At 34.9% G+C, this 18,215-nt stretch overlaps 8 protein-coding genes across 8 annotated transcripts; 4 read left to right on the forward strand and 4 right to left on the reverse strand.

Moving 5' to 3' along the window:
- Window positions 1–82: 82 nt before the first annotated feature.
- HYPBUDRAFT_101967 (uncharacterized protein) lies at window positions 83–1,057 on the reverse strand (the record flags this gene model as incomplete). The annotated part of the gene is made up of 1 exon (XM_020218165.1): window positions 83–1,057. The coding sequence occupies one exon, from the start codon at window positions 1,055–1,057 to the stop codon at window positions 83–85; it is 975 nt and encodes a 324-aa protein (XP_020078351.1).
- Window positions 1,058–1,294: 237 nt separating this feature from the next.
- HYPBUDRAFT_145715 (uncharacterized protein) lies at window positions 1,295–3,091 on the reverse strand (the record flags this gene model as incomplete). The annotated part of the gene is made up of 1 exon (XM_020219918.1): window positions 1,295–3,091. The coding sequence occupies one exon, from the start codon at window positions 3,089–3,091 to the stop codon at window positions 1,295–1,297; it is 1,797 nt and encodes a 598-aa protein (XP_020078352.1).
- A 548-nt stretch (window positions 3,092–3,639) lies between these two features.
- On the reverse strand, window positions 3,640–5,340 carry HYPBUDRAFT_103016 (E3 ubiquitin-protein ligase; the record flags this gene model as incomplete). The annotated part of the gene is made up of 2 exons (XM_020218238.1): window positions 3,640–4,505; window positions 4,551–5,340. The coding sequence occupies 2 exons, from the start codon at window positions 5,338–5,340 to the stop codon at window positions 3,640–3,642; spliced, it is 1,656 nt and encodes a 551-aa protein (XP_020078353.1).
- A 405-nt stretch (window positions 5,341–5,745) lies between these two features.
- HYPBUDRAFT_8688 (protein-lysine N-methyltransferase) lies at window positions 5,746–8,141 on the reverse strand (the record flags this gene model as incomplete). Its single annotated transcript, XM_020223791.1, has 1 exon — window positions 5,746–8,141. Exon 1 carries the CDS (start codon window positions 8,065–8,067, stop codon window positions 5,746–5,748), a length of 2,322 nt encoding a protein of 773 aa, XP_020078354.1. The 5' UTR covers window positions 8,068–8,141.
- Window positions 8,142–8,894: 753 nt separating this feature from the next.
- On the forward strand, window positions 8,895–9,751 carry HYPBUDRAFT_151121 (uncharacterized protein). The gene has a single exon (XM_020220338.1). It carries the CDS (start codon window positions 9,049–9,051, stop codon window positions 9,538–9,540), a length of 492 nt encoding a protein of 163 aa, XP_020078355.1. The 5' UTR covers window positions 8,895–9,048; the 3' UTR covers window positions 9,541–9,751.
- Window positions 9,752–11,535: 1,784 nt separating this feature from the next.
- On the forward strand, window positions 11,536–12,025 carry PAM16 (import motor complex subunit). Its single transcript, XM_020220339.1, has one exon. The coding sequence runs from the start codon at window positions 11,559–11,561 to the stop codon at window positions 11,940–11,942; it is 384 nt and encodes a 127-aa protein (XP_020078356.1). The 5' UTR covers window positions 11,536–11,558; the 3' UTR covers window positions 11,943–12,025.
- A 266-nt stretch (window positions 12,026–12,291) lies between these two features.
- SET3 (histone-binding protein) lies at window positions 12,292–16,337 on the forward strand (the record flags this gene model as incomplete). The annotated part of the gene is made up of 3 exons (XM_020219435.1): window positions 12,292–14,334; window positions 14,413–16,089; window positions 16,204–16,337. The coding sequence occupies exons 1-3, from the start codon at window positions 12,678–12,680 to the stop codon at window positions 16,335–16,337; spliced, it is 3,468 nt and encodes a 1,155-aa protein (XP_020078357.1). The 5' UTR covers window positions 12,292–12,677.
- Window positions 16,338–16,808: 471 nt separating this feature from the next.
- Window positions 16,809–18,098, forward strand: HYPBUDRAFT_8692 (uncharacterized protein; the record flags this gene model as incomplete). Its single annotated transcript, XM_020223793.1, has 1 exon — window positions 16,809–18,098. The coding sequence occupies exon 1, from the start codon at window positions 17,049–17,051 to the stop codon at window positions 18,096–18,098; it is 1,050 nt and encodes a 349-aa protein (XP_020078358.1). The 5' UTR covers window positions 16,809–17,048.
- Between the last annotated feature and the right edge of the window lie 117 nt (window positions 18,099–18,215).

Genomic DNA, 18,215 nt, shown 5'->3' on the forward strand with positions numbered 1-18,215 from the left:
TTTAAAATAAATTATTTATTACTATTGTTTTCCAAAGTTAAAAGTAAATTTACAGAAGATGAAATGACGATGCATATGATTTTCAATTAAAATAAGTATCCACCATAGTATATGCAACATTGAATCTAAAGCATACGCTTAGAAACCAACAGAGTGCAATTACTGGTAATATCCCGACCAATATGATCATTTGAAGTAACTTGGCAGGATTAGTTCCACTTGAGCCTTTAACATTATAGATATTACTATTATTTATGAATGGAAGGGAATTGAAACCATAGAATGTAATGACGAAGTAATACCCAATGGCACCAAAGTATAGTGAATTACCAAGTAATAATGAAAAAAAAGATTTTTTTATTCTCAAAAGAGGCAATAGTAAAAATTGCAAAATGTATAATAAGCACCAAATCACTAAAAATGAATTACAATGAATGTCAAAGCAGAACCCCCATTCGATGTAGTTTACATTATATTTTGCCATATTGACACTTGTACCGTTGAAAAGCCTATTAGTGACTAACCAAGAGACCGTAGCAATAACTACCCCAGTTAAGTAAAAATCAATCATAACCATATAAATAATAAGTTTGAATATATCCCAAAGATGCGGACTATAAGCAATACCCCATGCGACAGCACTGATAGATAGAAAAAGCGTCAATAGAATCAAAAATGATGGGTCGTCTCGAGAATAACTAGATTTGCCATCTAATGACAGCTGTTGTTTATAATAGTAATGTGATCGATACATTTTTTTAGGATTTATTATAAGATTTAGCATTTCCCAAATTGCAGTTTCAAAATCTAGAGTTGTGGGTTTGAAAAGTCTTTTCAACATTTTAGCAAAATTCTGTAGTTTGAATTTGCTTCGACGAGGAGTGAATGTATTATCATTATAAGCTGAAGAAGCAGACGAGATATATGATCCACCTGCAATCGATCCGTTACTGTCTCCAGCATTGCCCAAAGATGAGAGCCTAGTCGAGCTTGGTCCTGGAGTCACTTTCGGGAATAGGTCCTGGGTAGTGTAGGGTAAGTTAGATCTTTTACTCATTGCTTTTGGGAGAATTGTGATATAGCCAATTGATTGTAGATCAACAACTGTTCAACAGAGTTCAAACAAGTTTATCTCGAATTTATTTTTGTTCTTCTTTTTACACTGAGTTTACACCCGTACACTTCAATTAGTCCCAAACAGGCTTTTGGCTGCTACATCAACAAATTATGGTGAATTAAATCTATTATGGAGTGATACTAGAGTATAATATGAATAAGAGGTATATATGACAGCTCAATGGTTTAGCTTGACATTTCGAGCGATGCTAGAAAAATTATAGTTACTGGCATCGTAACTTCCCTGCAGATTTCGAGACAGTCTTCCGGGCTCTAAGGGAGGTTCTGTCATTTGAGGGCTTATTGAGAGGGTCTTTGAGTCCTTTGAATTGTTGGAAGGAACGGTGGAGTCTGTAGGTGACTTAGAAGTAGGATCAGAAAGAACTGATTTCATTTCTTCATCCCACATGGTCTTCAAAAATTCGTCTTTATTTTCAAATGTTATAGGATTCTTGACATCATTCAAAGGTTGGTACTGAGAAGATGCTCGAAAATACCAAGGTGGCTCAGAGCTCTGATCTTTTTTAGGGGTAAATGGCCTCACCTGGTTCAAATAAGCTGCACGGTTTACGAAACCCAAAACACCCATATGGGATCTCATCTTTTCTTTCTGTGTCTTTGGATTGATTGAGGATAGAGTACTTGCAAATCGTAATCGAATTTGGGTGTATTCTGACATCATAGTATCGTGTTGAATTTTGACGGTGTAATCATTTGAAGTACCAAAATCTTTTTCAGAGGAAGATTCTGTAAATTCATAATCGTTATAAAGATCCTTATAATCCAATATTTTCCGTTGAACTCTACTACTTTGCTTCAAGTCCACCAGTGAAGTATTATTAGAAGGTGGGTTTGATATGTTTTTAACAAAATTACTTTGAAAATCATTAATTTCTCTCAAAATGTCATTCAAAGATTTTGGGTTAATGTTGGTCAAATCATTAACGGGGCTTTTCACAAATGAATTATCAACATAAGAATTGTCGACACTATCATTATTTTGAGTATTCCATGCATCTACTGGATGTCCGTTGTCTTCGTCCTCCTCATCGTCATCATCATCCAGTTCACTTTGATAATGAGGAGTTGTCACTAAAGTTCCATTATTCAACGTTTCACCATCGGTATCAGGTTTTGAAGCAGTGGACATTGGGGTTTTCGGCTGAATAGGAACCAATGAATGCATACTATTATGAGCCATATTAATTAATTGACTCATTCTACTATATAGTTTATTGGAAGGATTCACAAATGCAGTAGTATTAGAATCAACGGTATCATTCGAAGGTCGCTTATTTGACGAATCAAAGTCATTAGGATTATCAAAGGTATTAGAATTATGGGAATCCAAATCAATAAAGGAATTATCACTTATGGGTATTTTGGCTTTAGCAGGAGGGTTGGAGCCTGGTCTTTTAATGTTATAGTCATTTTTCAAAACAGTTAATGGCGAAATGCTCGAAGTCTTCTGATCATTGGTGTTATAAATTTTATGTTCAATCTGATCATTTGACTTATTCGATTCCTTTAAAGAATATTTTGTATCAACCTCCGTTGGTTTTCTTTCATCTTGACGAATCAGATAGCTATTCCATCTTTTCAAGGAAGGTTTGGTGGGTGTTTCATGAATCATGGGTATATTTTTATTACGTGGATGATTGTTATTCAAGAAACTATGCGTTGACACTGAGCGAGTTAAAGGCTTCTTGGTTGACTCGCGTCTTTCATTTATATCGCCAGTAGACTCCATCCTTTTGGGTCTATTATTTTTCAAAAACACCGACTGCAATAAATGATTATTATCCACGGGATAATGATTACTAGCCCGACTACTAGCCCTACTTCTAGATCGACTTCTTCGTAGATCAGGAAAGGCCTCATCACTATTAGTTTTTAGTTCTTTTGAAGCAGAGTGATGCTTATTCTCTGGAGCCCCAGAATTGGTAATTTCACCGGTGAATGATGGGTCAAGCATCGTGAATACTTAATGAACAACGAAAAACCGAAAAAAAAAAGACAAAAAAAGACAAAAAAACGTTATGGTTCTTGTCATGTAATTGGAATTATGAATAGCTATATAGAATATCTTCCCATAACTTGAATAATCAACTTCCCTGTTTATTGAATTCGCCTAATCAATTTCCCATTGAGCGAATCTTTTCAACAACTGATAAGCAAAACGGTGCACAGAAATGAATTACCAATAAAAATGGCACCTGCATAGTCGCTTATCTTCACGTGACCGGAAATAAGCTAAGCTATTGGATCTTACATGAAGCATTACATATGGTATTGAATTAATAGGTTTTGCCATAGCGACAATTGGTTGACTATTGGGTGACTATTGATTGAATTAAAGAAGGCTTACTTTCCGGTATTAACTGAGTCAAAGTTATCTTATTACACCACTCTATAAATTGGGTAAATTAATCATCTTTGTGAGATTAAAGACTCTAACATTGCCGTATGATCTTTGACAAACAAAAATACTTGGATCCAGGTATGAGCAAGATTGACATAGTATTAAGCAAACTTCAATAAACCTTGTTGAAGACCAGTTTGTGCACAATCAATTAACATTCTTTGTCTTTGAGAAATTAATTTACTCAAAGACATAATTTCATTTCTATATTTTGTAATTACCTCATAATTTTTTGAATTAGTATTGTTTTTTTTAGCATTGATTTCTTCAAAAATTTTTGATAATTCTTCAACGGTTGAGTTCAAAAAATCTTGCATGGATTCAAAGATTTCTGAGAAATTAGTATTTTCAAGATAAAATGCAAAACAATATGTCCATTTAAGGGTTTTACGTCCATTGGTTAAAGCTCTAATTGCGTCATGTAGAAACTGTACGTCAACCCATGATAGTGAGCTTTCATTTGTCAGATTCTTAGTTTGAAGTTCCATATAAGATTTCATTTTTTCATCAACTCTTTCTATAATTCTTTGATCTCCCTTCATTGAGGACTCATGAACCGTAAAACGTTTATAAAAATGTAAATATCTTCTCAAACTCAATCTTTTCAGCTCTTTACCCTTTTGTAATTCTTTGACAACGTTTGGATCAAATCTATTGCATTGGTAAAAATCTCGACCATGATCTTTCCAATTACCAAGACAAATCCAGCAAAATTCATATTTACATTTACGACAAGTTAAATGATTACAGCCACCATTTTTTTCAATCAGTGAATCACACTCTGGACATGGTTGAGTATTTGCTTGAATCCAATTAGCAGTTTCAGAATCATCTTTACATTTTTGAACCCATAAATCAACAATCCAACATGGACATGGTAAATGATTTTCTCGATGACATTTATAACAAAATTCGTGGTTTTCTGGACAGGAAACATTTAGGACGTGAGTTAAATCTATATCTCGATCTAACTTGGATGTAATTAAATCTCCCTTTTCATTATATTTATTACTTTCATCTTCATCATGATTGGCTATGGCATCTCGATCTAATTCAATCAAATTATTACAATCGGTTGCAGGACACCACTTATACTGTTTCCTATGGGTATCAATATAATTTGAAACGGTCGATATTAGTAATGGATTCGAGATTAAATCAATTTTAGGTTTAATTATTGATTCTTCATCTTTCCCTTGGCTAGCTAATAATGCAACGTCCCCATGAGAAATCGTTAACGGACATTCGAGGTTCATACATGTTATAAGTTTACCCGACGATATATGCATGTTAACATAGCTTTTATAGCACTCACCACAATATCGGTGATTACATGCTAAAGCATAGATTTGAGTATGCTCGTATGATTCTGCACAAATAGCACACTCAAAATTATCAACTTCTATTAAACCAACTTTCTTATCTATAGGAGGTTGCGGTAAACCACATTGATTTCGTAATTTAGTAGGGTTATCGTAAAAATCATTGATCACATTTTCTGGCTGCCAGTTCTTAGTTTGTAACATTATTAAAATATCACCCAAAGTACATTGGGGTAATTGCCGTTGGTGTAGCTCAGCAGCCTTATCAATAAACTGATGCTGTATGAATCCTTCAAATGTCCATGGGTGAAATTTTGGTTCAAAACTATCGGTTGTATTCCGATTTCTATTTGTAACTGTAGTATCGCCATCATAATCACTTTCCCCTTCACTTTGTAATAAATCATCCTCGTCTTCGAATTCAAACGCCGAGGAAGAACCTTCTTCATAAGAGAAGTTGTCACTTAAATCATCTGACATTCTTCAATAGCTATTTATCTTGATTGAAATGTAAAAAAAGAATATATATTGGCACAGACGGAATGAGGACGACTCAATACTCTTCTATACTTAATTACTTGAGGTTTAGCAGGAGAACGTCCCGAGAACGAGGAATAAGTGCTTAGCTATCTATTTGACTTGTGAGTTAGGCTATATATGAGTAATATTGAATTAGATCAACCTTTTCTGCGCGGTCTTCAACTTCATAAAAAAGTTGATAGAGAAAGCGTAACAAAAAAAAAAAAAGTAGCATATCAGCTATGTGAGTATCAGTAGACTTGCGTAGATATAGTTTTATAAGACTACTTGAATACATAACTCCTTGATTGTTGTACTTACAAGAGTATTTGATGATAAGTTTAAATAAAAAAAATCTATATATGATCAGTTTTTTGCGATTACTGATTTAAGAATTGATTTCTCTCTTTCAAGAAGAGACTTCACGATATCAGCTTTAACATCGTCCATTTTAGTTTCTTCTTTTCTATATCTATCTAATCTTTGTTTGCACCATTTTTTAGCCAACAGGTAAACCTGGTTGTAATATTTATCTGAAGTAGAATCTAACCCATACGGTAACAAGTTTTGAAATATTCTTTTCGCCAATTTACCTTCACTAGCACATTCGATTAATTTGTAGTGAAATAACTTATACGGCATGATGAGTAATTTGATCAATGCGTAAGTTTGAGGAGTTATTGAACCATCTGCGGTAACACGAGGTGATAATTGCCACGATTCTGGAAGATTTTCTTCAAGAATTTGGGTATGTTCATCAGTTTCATCATCATCATCATCACCACCACAACAACCATCTTCACATTCATCTTGACAGTCTTCATCTTGACAGTCTTCATCTTGACAGTCTTCATCTTGGCAATGGCTCCTATCGTGATCGTCGTGGCCATGGGAGTGTTCATGAGGGTGTTCTTCCAAATCATCTTCAGGAAGAGCTGGTCTTGATTCGTATTGGCAAGTTAAGTCATTTACAAATTCAAAACCAATATGTTCATACCAATCCAATTTATTATTTAATTGTTTAATTTTCAATTCTGAATTATCTGATTTAAATTTCTTCAAATATTGGAATAACTGTACTGATAAAACACAATTATCATTAATATTTTCAGTAATAAAGCCATATCTTTGTAATAAATAAGGATTGGAAAGACCATTACCATAGGTATTGAATAATTCATATTTACCCTTTGATTTATTTGGTTTCTTGGATAAGACAATATCACAACATTTAGATCCATCTGATAATAAAAGAGCCAAATTTTCTTGGTCTGCTAATAAGTGTTGATTGACATTTGATACATTTTCTTCTTCTTGATCAGTCGATACTTCTTCTTCATCAAGATGAGTTTCAGCCTCCGATTCATCTTCGTCATCATTTTCGTCATCTTGTTCTTCACTTTCTTCATCTTTCAATTCTTGTTCAATTTTGTTGATGTATTCCATTGTAATTTCTTTCAATTCAGGAATATCTTCAGTTTGAGAAGAGTCGGCATCTGAATGGTCAATTTCTGAATGATCGTCGGCGACTTCCGAATTATTATCATCCAAGTCAGATTCAAGAGAAGAATCATCTGCATCTGATGAACTAAACAATTCAGTTTCATCAACTTCACTATCACCACCCAAGATTTCATCATCATTTAAATTTTCATTATCATCATTATCATCAAGGTCATCATCATTGTCATCATTATTTTCATCATCGTCATCATCATCATCATTTTCGACTAGTTGACCATCGCTATCGAATTGCATATCATTCAAACTATCATCATCATCGTCGTCGAACATGCCATCTTCTTCGATATCCATTTCGTCTTCGTCTCGGTGATCTTCACAGTCTAATTCTCCACAGACATCGCAAACGTCATCACCACCATCACAAACGAAATGGACATCTTCTCTACCGGAGATTCTTGAATCTTCATTGAGAACCGGAGGAATATGATTAAACAAATCAGCCCCAGGAACCAAGGAAAGCCCATGGAATTCGTCAACTTCAAAAGCACGGCTTATAACCGTTTGAACGTATTTACCAAATTGAATCAATTTTTCGTGATGATTATCCAAGATGATTTTAGGTAATTGATCGATATTGTCTTGATTGATTTCCACATTAACATCGAAAACTTTAGGGATCTCAATAAAGGAAGAATTGACTTTAGCGAAATTAATGCATTCAATAAAGTAATTAACCAATTCTGTATTATCTAACATATTAAGTAAATCACATTCAGTATTGAATAAACTTTTCTTATAAATTTCGGGCCATAAACAAATGGGGACATTATTGAACTTGGATTCTTCAGTTTCGTTAGGTATCATGGATTGTATATATTGAAACCATGGTGATTTAGAACCAATTGCCAATTCATAAATAAAACATATAACAATACTGTGCATACCTTGAGTTAAATCAACATCGAAGTTTACAATATGATTTTCACTATAATCAACGAGCAAATTCCAAATGAGCGAGTTCTTAGGTGAAAGAATATTTTCCTTTGGAATCCTTAATAACAAATTATCGTCGTCCTCTTCATCTTCATCTGGTGAATTGAAAAATACTCCAATCCCAGAGGACTCTTTGGATTGTTCAACGTCCAATTGGTCGTTGTTCCAGAAGGCGTTGGCGTTAAGCCATTCCATAAGACTGGCAATCTTATCTGAAGTAGTCAACGACATAACCACTATAACTAACTAACTATAACTAACCAACTATAACTAACCAACTAACCAACTAACCAACTATATTTAAACTACATACCTATAAGTATAACAAGATCAATCGATGAGCCCTGCATACAATACCAGGTCTTCCCATCACGGTACAAAAACGGAAAAAAAAAAACCTAACAAAACGAAAAGCGAGAAAAATTTTCAGGTTACCCGCCTTCCAGAATTTAGTATAAATACTAGAGTTCCCCCGGTGCTCCCTTTGTCTGCTCATTAATCATCAGTAGTGGTTATACTATCTCAATATAAAGATATATAACTAGTATTTCCTACGGGAAATACAACTACCTAAAGACCCTAGTGACAGCTTAAGTACACCACATTAGTGATTGTGTGAGTTGGCTGTTCACGTATCAGCTAAGTGTTTTTTGACCTTTTTAACAGATTGGCCACAATTAACACTTCGTTTCCGGTCTTTTAGAATTATTTGGCACTTTAATAAGGTTTGCTAAGTTCTGACAGTTATGATGAACTACTTGTTTATCCATGATGTTCAGATATAAAACCTGGTGCTACATTCTATTTGTAAAATGTATTGTCTGTTGTAAATGAGACGACGAGCAGCCGTACAATTTCGTGTATAATCCTATTAGTTTCATTCAATATTAATTGGATTTCCAACTACAGGGGATTTCTTGTATTAATTGGAATTCGGAGTGATTTTGTTTTTTACTTATTCAGTTTCTTTTACTCTGCTTCTTTTGCACAGATTTTCCTGCAAATTGTTGGAGCAACATTCACTAGTTTAAATACTAGATTAAATAATAGACTAACTACCAGCTTAACCACCTGACTAGAGGTATTCATTCATATCGGAACTGACTCAATTGAGGTTTCCAATAAGGATTGACTCTCATCAAATCTCATAGTCAATTAACAAAACAAGGTTTTAAAAAAATTGCGCATTAGCTTTTGCAACACTACTGAAAAATGAGTTACAACGGATATTACAACTTTGCACCCAATATCCCTGAAATTATTCCAATGAGTAGTTCCCACCACGATTACTATTACAAACCTTCTGATCCGTACTATTATGAACAAGGTACTTACCCACCATCCAGTTCGTTCGTACCTCCTAATTACACTGCACCACCTTCCTCTTATCCAGCTCAAAACTCTTATTCAAATGGTGAATATGACCAGAACAAAAATTCACAATATCGGGAAACTGGAAATCGCCCAGATGAAGATACCTCCAAAAAACAAGCTCTCCAAGAAGACCTGGATGAAAAGGCTAAAGGTCTGATGGCTGATCTTGTTGATTCAAACAAAGATGAAATATTGGCTAACCAGCAAAGTCGATTTAAAATCATCTCGGAAGCAAAGCTTCACCGTGTAGAAATTATATTTGAGATTTTAAAAATAGCTTGGATCGGACTGGACGTCAAATTTCTCGTCAAGCAAGTGAGGTTAATATGAATGATATTTACCAACAAGTTCAGAAAGCTTTGGAAACATATCATGGTGAGAAGCTCATTTTTGACCCTTTTATTAAATCTGTGGTTGAGATTCAATTTTCTGTTATTTCCCGGGCTTATTTCGAGTATTATCTAGCTTTGATCAAAGCTATGACCGAGGAGATGTTAATAGTTTTTGAAAGTAAAGTTGCCCCTCGAGAACTTATTACTGAAGCTCAGGATAAATTTGAAAGAAATAAAGCAATACATAAGGAAGTGTTGAATAACACCTTAGATACAGTCCATCAATATGTGAGATTACTGCCCATTAGTGAAAAAGATAAAGCTCCGGTAATTAATTTTTTGATGCAATATATTCAAGCTTATTTGAAAGAATCCGATTCTGCGCTCAATGATGTTAACTCCCAAATTATAAAAACTATTAATGATCAGCATTTCATTGAAAAGGAAACCCAGGATTATATCCGAATTGTTTCAGAAAATGCATCAGAAGCAATCGCTGACCGAGTTCTTTTTGAATCAGTAGCTTCAAAATTTATTGCTAAGCAAGATAAAACAAACTCAAAGGAAAAAGACTCAACCGATACTCTGAATTCTCAACCAGATACTCCGTTCAATTCACCTCAGTCAAATCTTACTTCCCCATGTGAGCCACTGACTACTCAGCCAAATAAAGGTTCAGTGGATGCTCCAGGAACTGCCGAGTTAGTCAAGACTTCTGTAACTTCTGTGGAAGCTCCAGAACCTGCTGATTCAGGGAAAGCTCCAGAAACTGCTGATTCAGGGGAAGCTCCAGAAACTACTGATTTAGTGAATACTTTTGCAACCGCTGATTCAGGGGAAGCTCCAGAAACTGCCGATTTAGTAAATACTCCAGCAACTACTGATTTAGTCAATACTTCTGCAAATACTGAATTAGTCAACACTTCTGAAACTTCTGATTCAGTGGATACCCCAAGTACTCATAATCAGCTCAAAAAGTATTCTGATACTAATTATCCCCCTGATATTCACCAAAAACTCTCGGAAATTTTCGAGTCTGACAAAAAAATTCAATTGAAACTGGACTCTCCGGTACCATATCTTGATCAACCATGCCCTGTTGAATACCCCAAAGTTGATGACGACACCGAACTTCTCCTTCGCCCCCAAGCAACTCGTGAGCATATCTTGAGAGTTCAAAGATCGCTCGAGTCCCGATTTATAAACATGGACCATTGGGGGGTTGTATTGTTTAAGTCACTTAATGACGGTGTTAAGTCCATGTTCCCTTTCAAATACGGATGCGATTGGAATTACATTGTCGCTTATCTTCTTAGCTCAATGGATTATCAGCTTGCACGTAACGATGAATTGGCCAGGGTTAGATCATTCACTCCAAAATTGGGTGAATCTTTCAAATCGCTTTTATTGAGAACGCATCCTTACATTAATGAATGCCAATATCATGAGCCACAATTGATTTTCGCCGAATTGAAAAGTATAGTAATTGATATCATCAAGCATACTAGACACCACTTTTTACTTGATATCGTTAGTTCTGCTAATAGTATCATGGCTTTTAAAAGGCTTGCCTTAGATGCAAGATTCTCTTATTATTCCATACCAACGCTTCCGGAAAGACACTTTTCAAATCGCTTTGGCAAGTCATCGAGTCATTTGTCTAATACCTACCGGTGTCCTGAATGTCCATGTTCCAGCTGTAAACGAAATGACATGAATTCTACCAAGAAAGAAAAGCAGAAGAAAAACAGAAACCATGACAGTGGGTTGATTGATAGATTTGAGCGTTTCCACACCAACGATTCCGAACCAGAGACTCCCGATACCGAAAGCTTTAATGAATGTTAATAGAGTAATATAACAATAACTGCAAAAAATGTAAGCTCAGTAAATAAACCCATGCACCAGTAAAGTAGACCCAAACACCAGAGAATTTTTCTCTCTGGTTCTTCAAGTGAAAAGCAAAAAAAAAAAAAATTGACTAATGGCCAATCTACCAACACTCCAACATCAAGGATGGCCCACAGATTATTAGTCAACGTCATATTCACCGGAGCATCAGTGTTTGGCCGTGCTTTCACCGAGGCATACAGACAAGCTGCCAAAGTCAGTGCTCTGAGCGCACAAACAGGAGGAGCCACCAAGGCCAGTTCAGTGGGGGGTATCACCACCGATGAAGCATTAAAAATCTTAGATCTCGAAAAGAAGGAGTTGAGTTTAGATAAAATCGATGAAAAATATAAATATCTATTCGATGTGAATTCAAAAGAAAAGGGTAACTCGTTTTATCTACAGTCAAAAGTATATTATGCAATGGATAGTTTAAGAAAAGAACTAGAGTATATCCAAAAAGTTTCTGATGCCAAAAAACTGCAACCTGCTCAAGATTCAAAAGAATAGATCAATCAAGCCTTAATCTCCCAACTATTTTCTATTCTACTACTCTTATCCCAACTTTTTTGAACTTCTGTATATAGTCAATCTCATATCATCCAATCTTTAAGATTCAATCTTTCGTGTACCACCTCGTATAACCCTGTAGCCATCAATCTGTCAACGAGAATACCCTTGTCCTACCATACGATATGGTCGTATATTTTTATCCCAATAGCTTATACGACAAGCTTACCGTATAGACTTTTTTTCTGCACTTGTTTCACTTACTTTTTTTTTGTTTTGTTAGTGTTTTTTTTTTTTTCTAGTGAAATTTTTTTTTATTTTGTTTTTCTTTGGTGGTCACTTTATTAACAAAAATTAAAATAAACCATTAGAATAACAGCCTTTCGTTTATAATTTTTTAAAGAATATTCATTTTCAACCAACCATTCCCCGGTATTTGCCATAGAGAATAAACAGTCTTCTCACCAAAGAGTAGTCCCACCATCCCACTCCCTCACCCTTGGAAATATTTACTTACAAATGTACTAAGATAAAAAATTCGTATTTCACATATTTCTACATATATTCAATTTCACTTAAATATTTCATATTAAACTTTGCTCTTGTCCCTTTTTGACTGTCCTATTGATAAATAGACAAGCACTGATCAACTTCATTTTTACAGATTTTGGTATATCTTGTCTTTTATCTTGATCCTTACAAATTTTTTTTTGCTTCTTTTTCCCTCCTTCTATAATGTCTAATCCTTCTGATGGTAAGAAAGAAGATGATCAGCTTTTACAGGATGCTTCTACTTTGTTGATGTTTGCCAACGTTGCTGCTAAACAGCAACAAGAAGGCCATAAATCACCTTCACCCCCAGTCCCTGCCATACCTTCTGTTAATCAGTTGGCCGCCACCACCATCAGCAATTCCTCAAACCCACATTATAACAATCAAAATCCTCCTCCTCCTCCTCCTCCTACAATGAACAAGGCTTCCCCAATAACTAGCTTGGTTAATCAAGACCCTCACCCGGCTTACCATGGACTGACTAACCAGATAAGATCTTATGATCCTTCGCCTGCTGTGAAAGAGTCTCCTCCTATTCCTCAATCAAAATCATTACCAGAATCCGCAAGCCACTCGAAAAACTCGTCCATCTCCGTTCCCGACTCTTTGAAACCGGCCTTACCTCTTTTCAATCATCAACAAGACCCAAGAAGAGAATCATTATCAGATAAACCGCTTCATAATTTACCCGCCCAAGGGAACTTCATTCAAAATAATCATAAACGTTCGGTTTCATCTCCTTCAGTATCAGAAACCAAACATCCTTCTCAAAGCCCTCCGCCTTTAACGAAGGATGTTTCCAACTCAAACTTACCCTCACATCTGCATTCCCACTCGCATTCCCACTCGCATTCCCACTCGCATTCCCATTCCCATACTCATCTTTCACCTGGCCCAGCTAATGTGGCTCTTGCTAGGGGTATCAACATGGATTCCGGGAAAAGAAATAACAACAATGCAATGATAGCTGCCGCTGCTTTGGCTGCTGCTGCAGATATACCCTTACCCCTAATCAAAAAGGATCAGCCGGAGACTGAAAAGATCCGTGCTGGATCATCATCTCCTATACACCAACAACAACAAAAACAACAAGAACAATATCAAGAACAACAGAAAGATGATCAACCTCGACCTAAAAATGAAGACCAGTCCATGGAAGATGCCGTAGCTACTGAACCCGAAGAAGAAGATGCAAATCAAACTGATGATGAACAATCTCAACAATATCTGCAACCATCACAACAAAAAAAGAGTCTTGATCAACCAAAAAAACCCCATCACGAAAAATCAAGAAGCGCCTCTCTTAAAGATATCATGAACACTGATGTACCAGTTCCAGAATCAATGGAGGTTGATGAACAACCATTACAAACTGAAAAAAATCAAACTCGAGACTCTATGCAAGCTCATCCTGACAGTGAAAGCTCTGAAGTAAAACAAGAACTTCCTTATACTGAAAATGAGTTCAAACCACCTCCATTGGAGACCTTCCAAGTTGATCCTGATTCTGGTTTAATCGGATGTATTTGTGAAATTGATGATGATGATGGTTTTACTATTCAATGTGATGTTTGTTTCCGTTGGCAGCATTGTTTATGTATGGGATATAACACCAACGAAGAAGTACCTGAAGATGAATATAAATGCTACTATTGCGATAGAGCAAAATGGGGAAAGTTTAATCCTGAAACTTGTAAAAAAGATACTCTTGAAAGATTAGAAAATGAAAGGTCAAACCAAGATGACGGAATCCCTGATCAATTTAAAAATAAATCCCCTTTGAAACGAAAATTACTGAATAATGCTGCTGACGAAAATAAAAGACGTAAATCTGATAAAGGTCATAAACAAGCACCTTCCAAAATTGTTGAAAATGAAAATCATGATCAAAGCAAACATGCAGATGACACTTCAAAAGATCTCTCATCTAATCAAAATCTTTTTAAGGAATCAAAATCTTCTGCTTTACTTCCGAAAAGCTCACCAAAGGCAACAGACTTATTACCAAATAAAGATAATGAGTTACTCGATGATGGAATTTCGGCCGAGTTTTATCAATCGGTTTATTATAAATTAAGAAAAAATGATTATAAAAGACCACATGTTAAATGCCAATTTGAAGATTTTGGTAAGAAGTATCGAAATCAAACTGACTCCAAATCAATTGAAGTAATGTCATTGAACCAGTTTAAAAATCTTAAAATGAGCAGAATAATATTACCAAATCATCAAAAATATTTACAAGAAAGAAATGAACTCAGAAGGAATAAGGGCTTCAATAAAACAATGATCCAAGTTAAATCATACGGGGAAAATCCAAAGCAAAAACTCAATGGGATCACTAGACTTGGTTTATTCATCTCTGAACGAATCCCCAACGGTCAAGATAGCGTCACCATTCCAGAAGATACTCCAATAATTGAATACTTAGGAGAGATTGATTTTTTCGAAAGTTATAAAAATGATCGAGTAAATCAATATCCGATTTGGGGTACAACTAAACCAAGAGTTTTAAAGTCAAGATTACCTATAAAGCAGGATGATAAACCAATTGAGGTGGTTTTGGATTCAAGATTTGTTGGTAACGAATCCAGATTTATTCGAAAATCATGCCCAAACACCGTTAACTGTTTTATTAAGCCAATATATGTACCTCAACTGAATTCATTTAGATTTGTGGTTTATACCAAAAAACCAATTACCCTTACAAATAACAACCCAGAAGAAGAACTTAGACTTGATTGGGAATGGGATGGCATTCATCCAATCTTAAAGATGTATAGTAAAGTCAATGATGAAACCAAAAATGTTATTGAAGGGCTAAAATTTGATCAGTTTAGTGATGACGAAAAAACATTACTCATATCAGGCATTGATAATATCCTTCATTTTATTGAGTGCGGTTGCACAACATCAAATCAAAGCCAACAATGTGCAATTTATAAAATTAAAAAGGCTACATCCTATTTATTAAGATCGACAAGAAAAGCATCAAATATTAGTAATGTGAATTTATCAAAATCTCGCGAAGAATTAATTAGACCTAAGAAATCGAAACAATTCATATCTTGGGATGAAAGATTAATTGAAAGAGATCGAAACATTCAACAAAGCTTGATAAGTCCAGAACAAGCACTGCTGTCTGACCAAGATGAACTTTTATCCATTGGTAGAAGAGGATCAAATGAAACTCTTGCAACCGATCACAGTGGAGACGAAGAAGACGCTGACGGAGGGAAGCCATCTGATAACGAGAAAGAAAATGAAAATGTGGGTTTAAACGAGGTGAAGAAAAAAGCTTTTGGTATACCATTCAAACAACAATTGATCGCTAAAGGTAGACAAATCATATCAAGTATTGATAAATCAACCAAGAACCAAAAGACTACCAATGATAATATCAATTTGAACAATGAGTTGATTGTTCCAATCGTTCAAGAGGTTGTGGTGAATATTAAACAACTGGTTGAGGACGAAATCAAACCAATTCAAGTATTATCAGAATCGCCAAAAGTTGACGTGAAACCCGATGTTACAAGTAAGTCTTTACCAATTCCAGTTTCTAATCTAGACACTACAAATACAACTACTACTAGTATTGATCAAGCTCCCCCTTCAAACAATACCACCAAACCCGAATTGCCTGCAGCAGCAGCTGCCACCGATAAGCAACCAGAAGTTGAAAAACCGTCTAGCTTTGATAGCACAGCGTCTGAAGCAAAACCGGTTGCAGTTGGCTCAGCTTCATCGCCATCTGCTGCAACTCTGACTTCATCAGAATCGGCACCACCGCCAGTGGTGAAAAAACTCTCGTTTGCTGATTATAAAAAGAAGATGAAGTAAGCAAAGTCAAGCAAGCATTAACTTTTATTTACGGAACCCTTACAACATCACCGACGTTTATATTGTTTGCTATTGTTTCGTTCCCTCGCCCTATTCTATGGTTTGGCTGTGAACCGACACAATATAAACACTTTTTATTTATTATTTATTTAGATTAGCTAATAATTCAATAAAGCTTTCGTATTGTATATTGCTCTCGCTGTATTTGCTGTAGTATCGATATATAAATACTCAGGTTCAGAGCAAAGAATCAATCTAATCTTCGGTTAATATACTCTTTTGCTGCTGTATAGCACGCGCAACATCAACAGAAAAAGCTGAAACGGTCATCCAATCTGGAAATTTTTGCTTTTTTCTATTGACGTTCAAATTAACGATTTACATTATAAAAGGATCTACAAGAATATCAAAATAGTCAATTGATTTGAATATTCTTCTGTTTCTTGTTTGTTTTGATCGTTTTCTTACTTCCTTTGTTTTATTTTATTTTATATAAAGTAATTTTATTTTTATTTTATTTTATTTTTTTTTTTCGCTTATCTGATTTGGTTAATACTCTCTAGGCCGTATACAATTTTTGAATTTACTGCAAAAAAAAAAAGGGAGAAGCCAATACAAGCATAGACAAAGCCTAAGAAGGCCCGAGAAATAGAAAACTTGGGTATAATTGATGATACTGATGATCTTGGGTAGCGTACTACAGCAAAAAATATGACGGCTTTTGAAGATCTACCGGGAGATATAATCACTGAAATCTTTAGGTATTTTGATCAAGAGCAACTAAGTCGAATGACTAGCTTATTCGAAACTGAGTTTGAACAAGAGAATGAAATATACAAGATTCTCGAGACTGTAAAACACTCAAGAATCATTGTCACCAACTGTTGGCATGATCTGCTAGTTTTGTTGATTAGAGCCAAAAAAATTGTTCCTTGTGATCAATTACCCAAATATATTGTATGGTCCTTTGAAGAGTTTCTTGCAAAATCAGATGATTTAAGATCCAAGTACTATTTGCAATTCAAATGCCCCAAAAAGATCATTTACGCTTTTGGTGACAACCCCCAATATGAGCCAGAAGTCTTCAAAATGCTAAGACATTTTTCGAAATTCTTAAAACAAGCACCTTCTATGCTTCGTCCAATTTCCAGAGAGATCAACATTTTCTTTTCTGAAAATGAATCAATATTTTCGGAAATGCAGCATGATGTTAACTCTACATTTTTCAATAGAGTTCTTCAGTCTTATCCTATTATGACTCATTTAGAAAATTTAAGACTCGAATCCGATTGTCAACCTTTTAATAATGTCAAAGATTTTAGTTGTCTTCATAAATTTACTGCTTTGAAGTCGTTGACTCTTTCAAATTTGAATTTTAAAGAATCTCCAAATTTAATTTTACCCCAATCTCTTATTAAGTTAAAGATTTTGAATAGTTCAATTAAATCTATCCAAGGATGGGTATTTCCTTCAAAATTGAAAGCACTCGATTTATCTCGTAATGTCATGACAGCAATAAATGGAAGCATATTACCTCCTTCCTTGAAAACTTTAATCTTACAACAAAATAAGTTGGATACTTTTGAATCACTTCCAAATTCTTTGAGTGAACTTGATATGTCCTTGAACAACTTCTCCGATCTCGATTTCGATGTTCCAACTGAACTTAAAATCCTTTATACGGATTGGGCTCAATATTACTTGATGCCTAAAATATTACGTCGTAAACTCATTAATCAAAGAGTTCTCATTTTACATTAGTGATGTATATTTGCATATATTATTTCTACTAGCTTTCATTATTATGTATCTTTATTATTATTATTATTATTTTATTATTATTATTATTATAATTATTATCATTAGTAGTAGAAGTAG

The sequence above is a fragment of the Hyphopichia burtonii genome, assembly GCF_001661395.1.
Source record: "Hyphopichia burtonii NRRL Y-1933 unplaced genomic scaffold HYPBUscaffold_1, whole genome shotgun sequence".
NCBI lineage: Eukaryota > Fungi > Ascomycota > Pichiomycetes > Serinales > Debaryomycetaceae > Hyphopichia > Hyphopichia burtonii.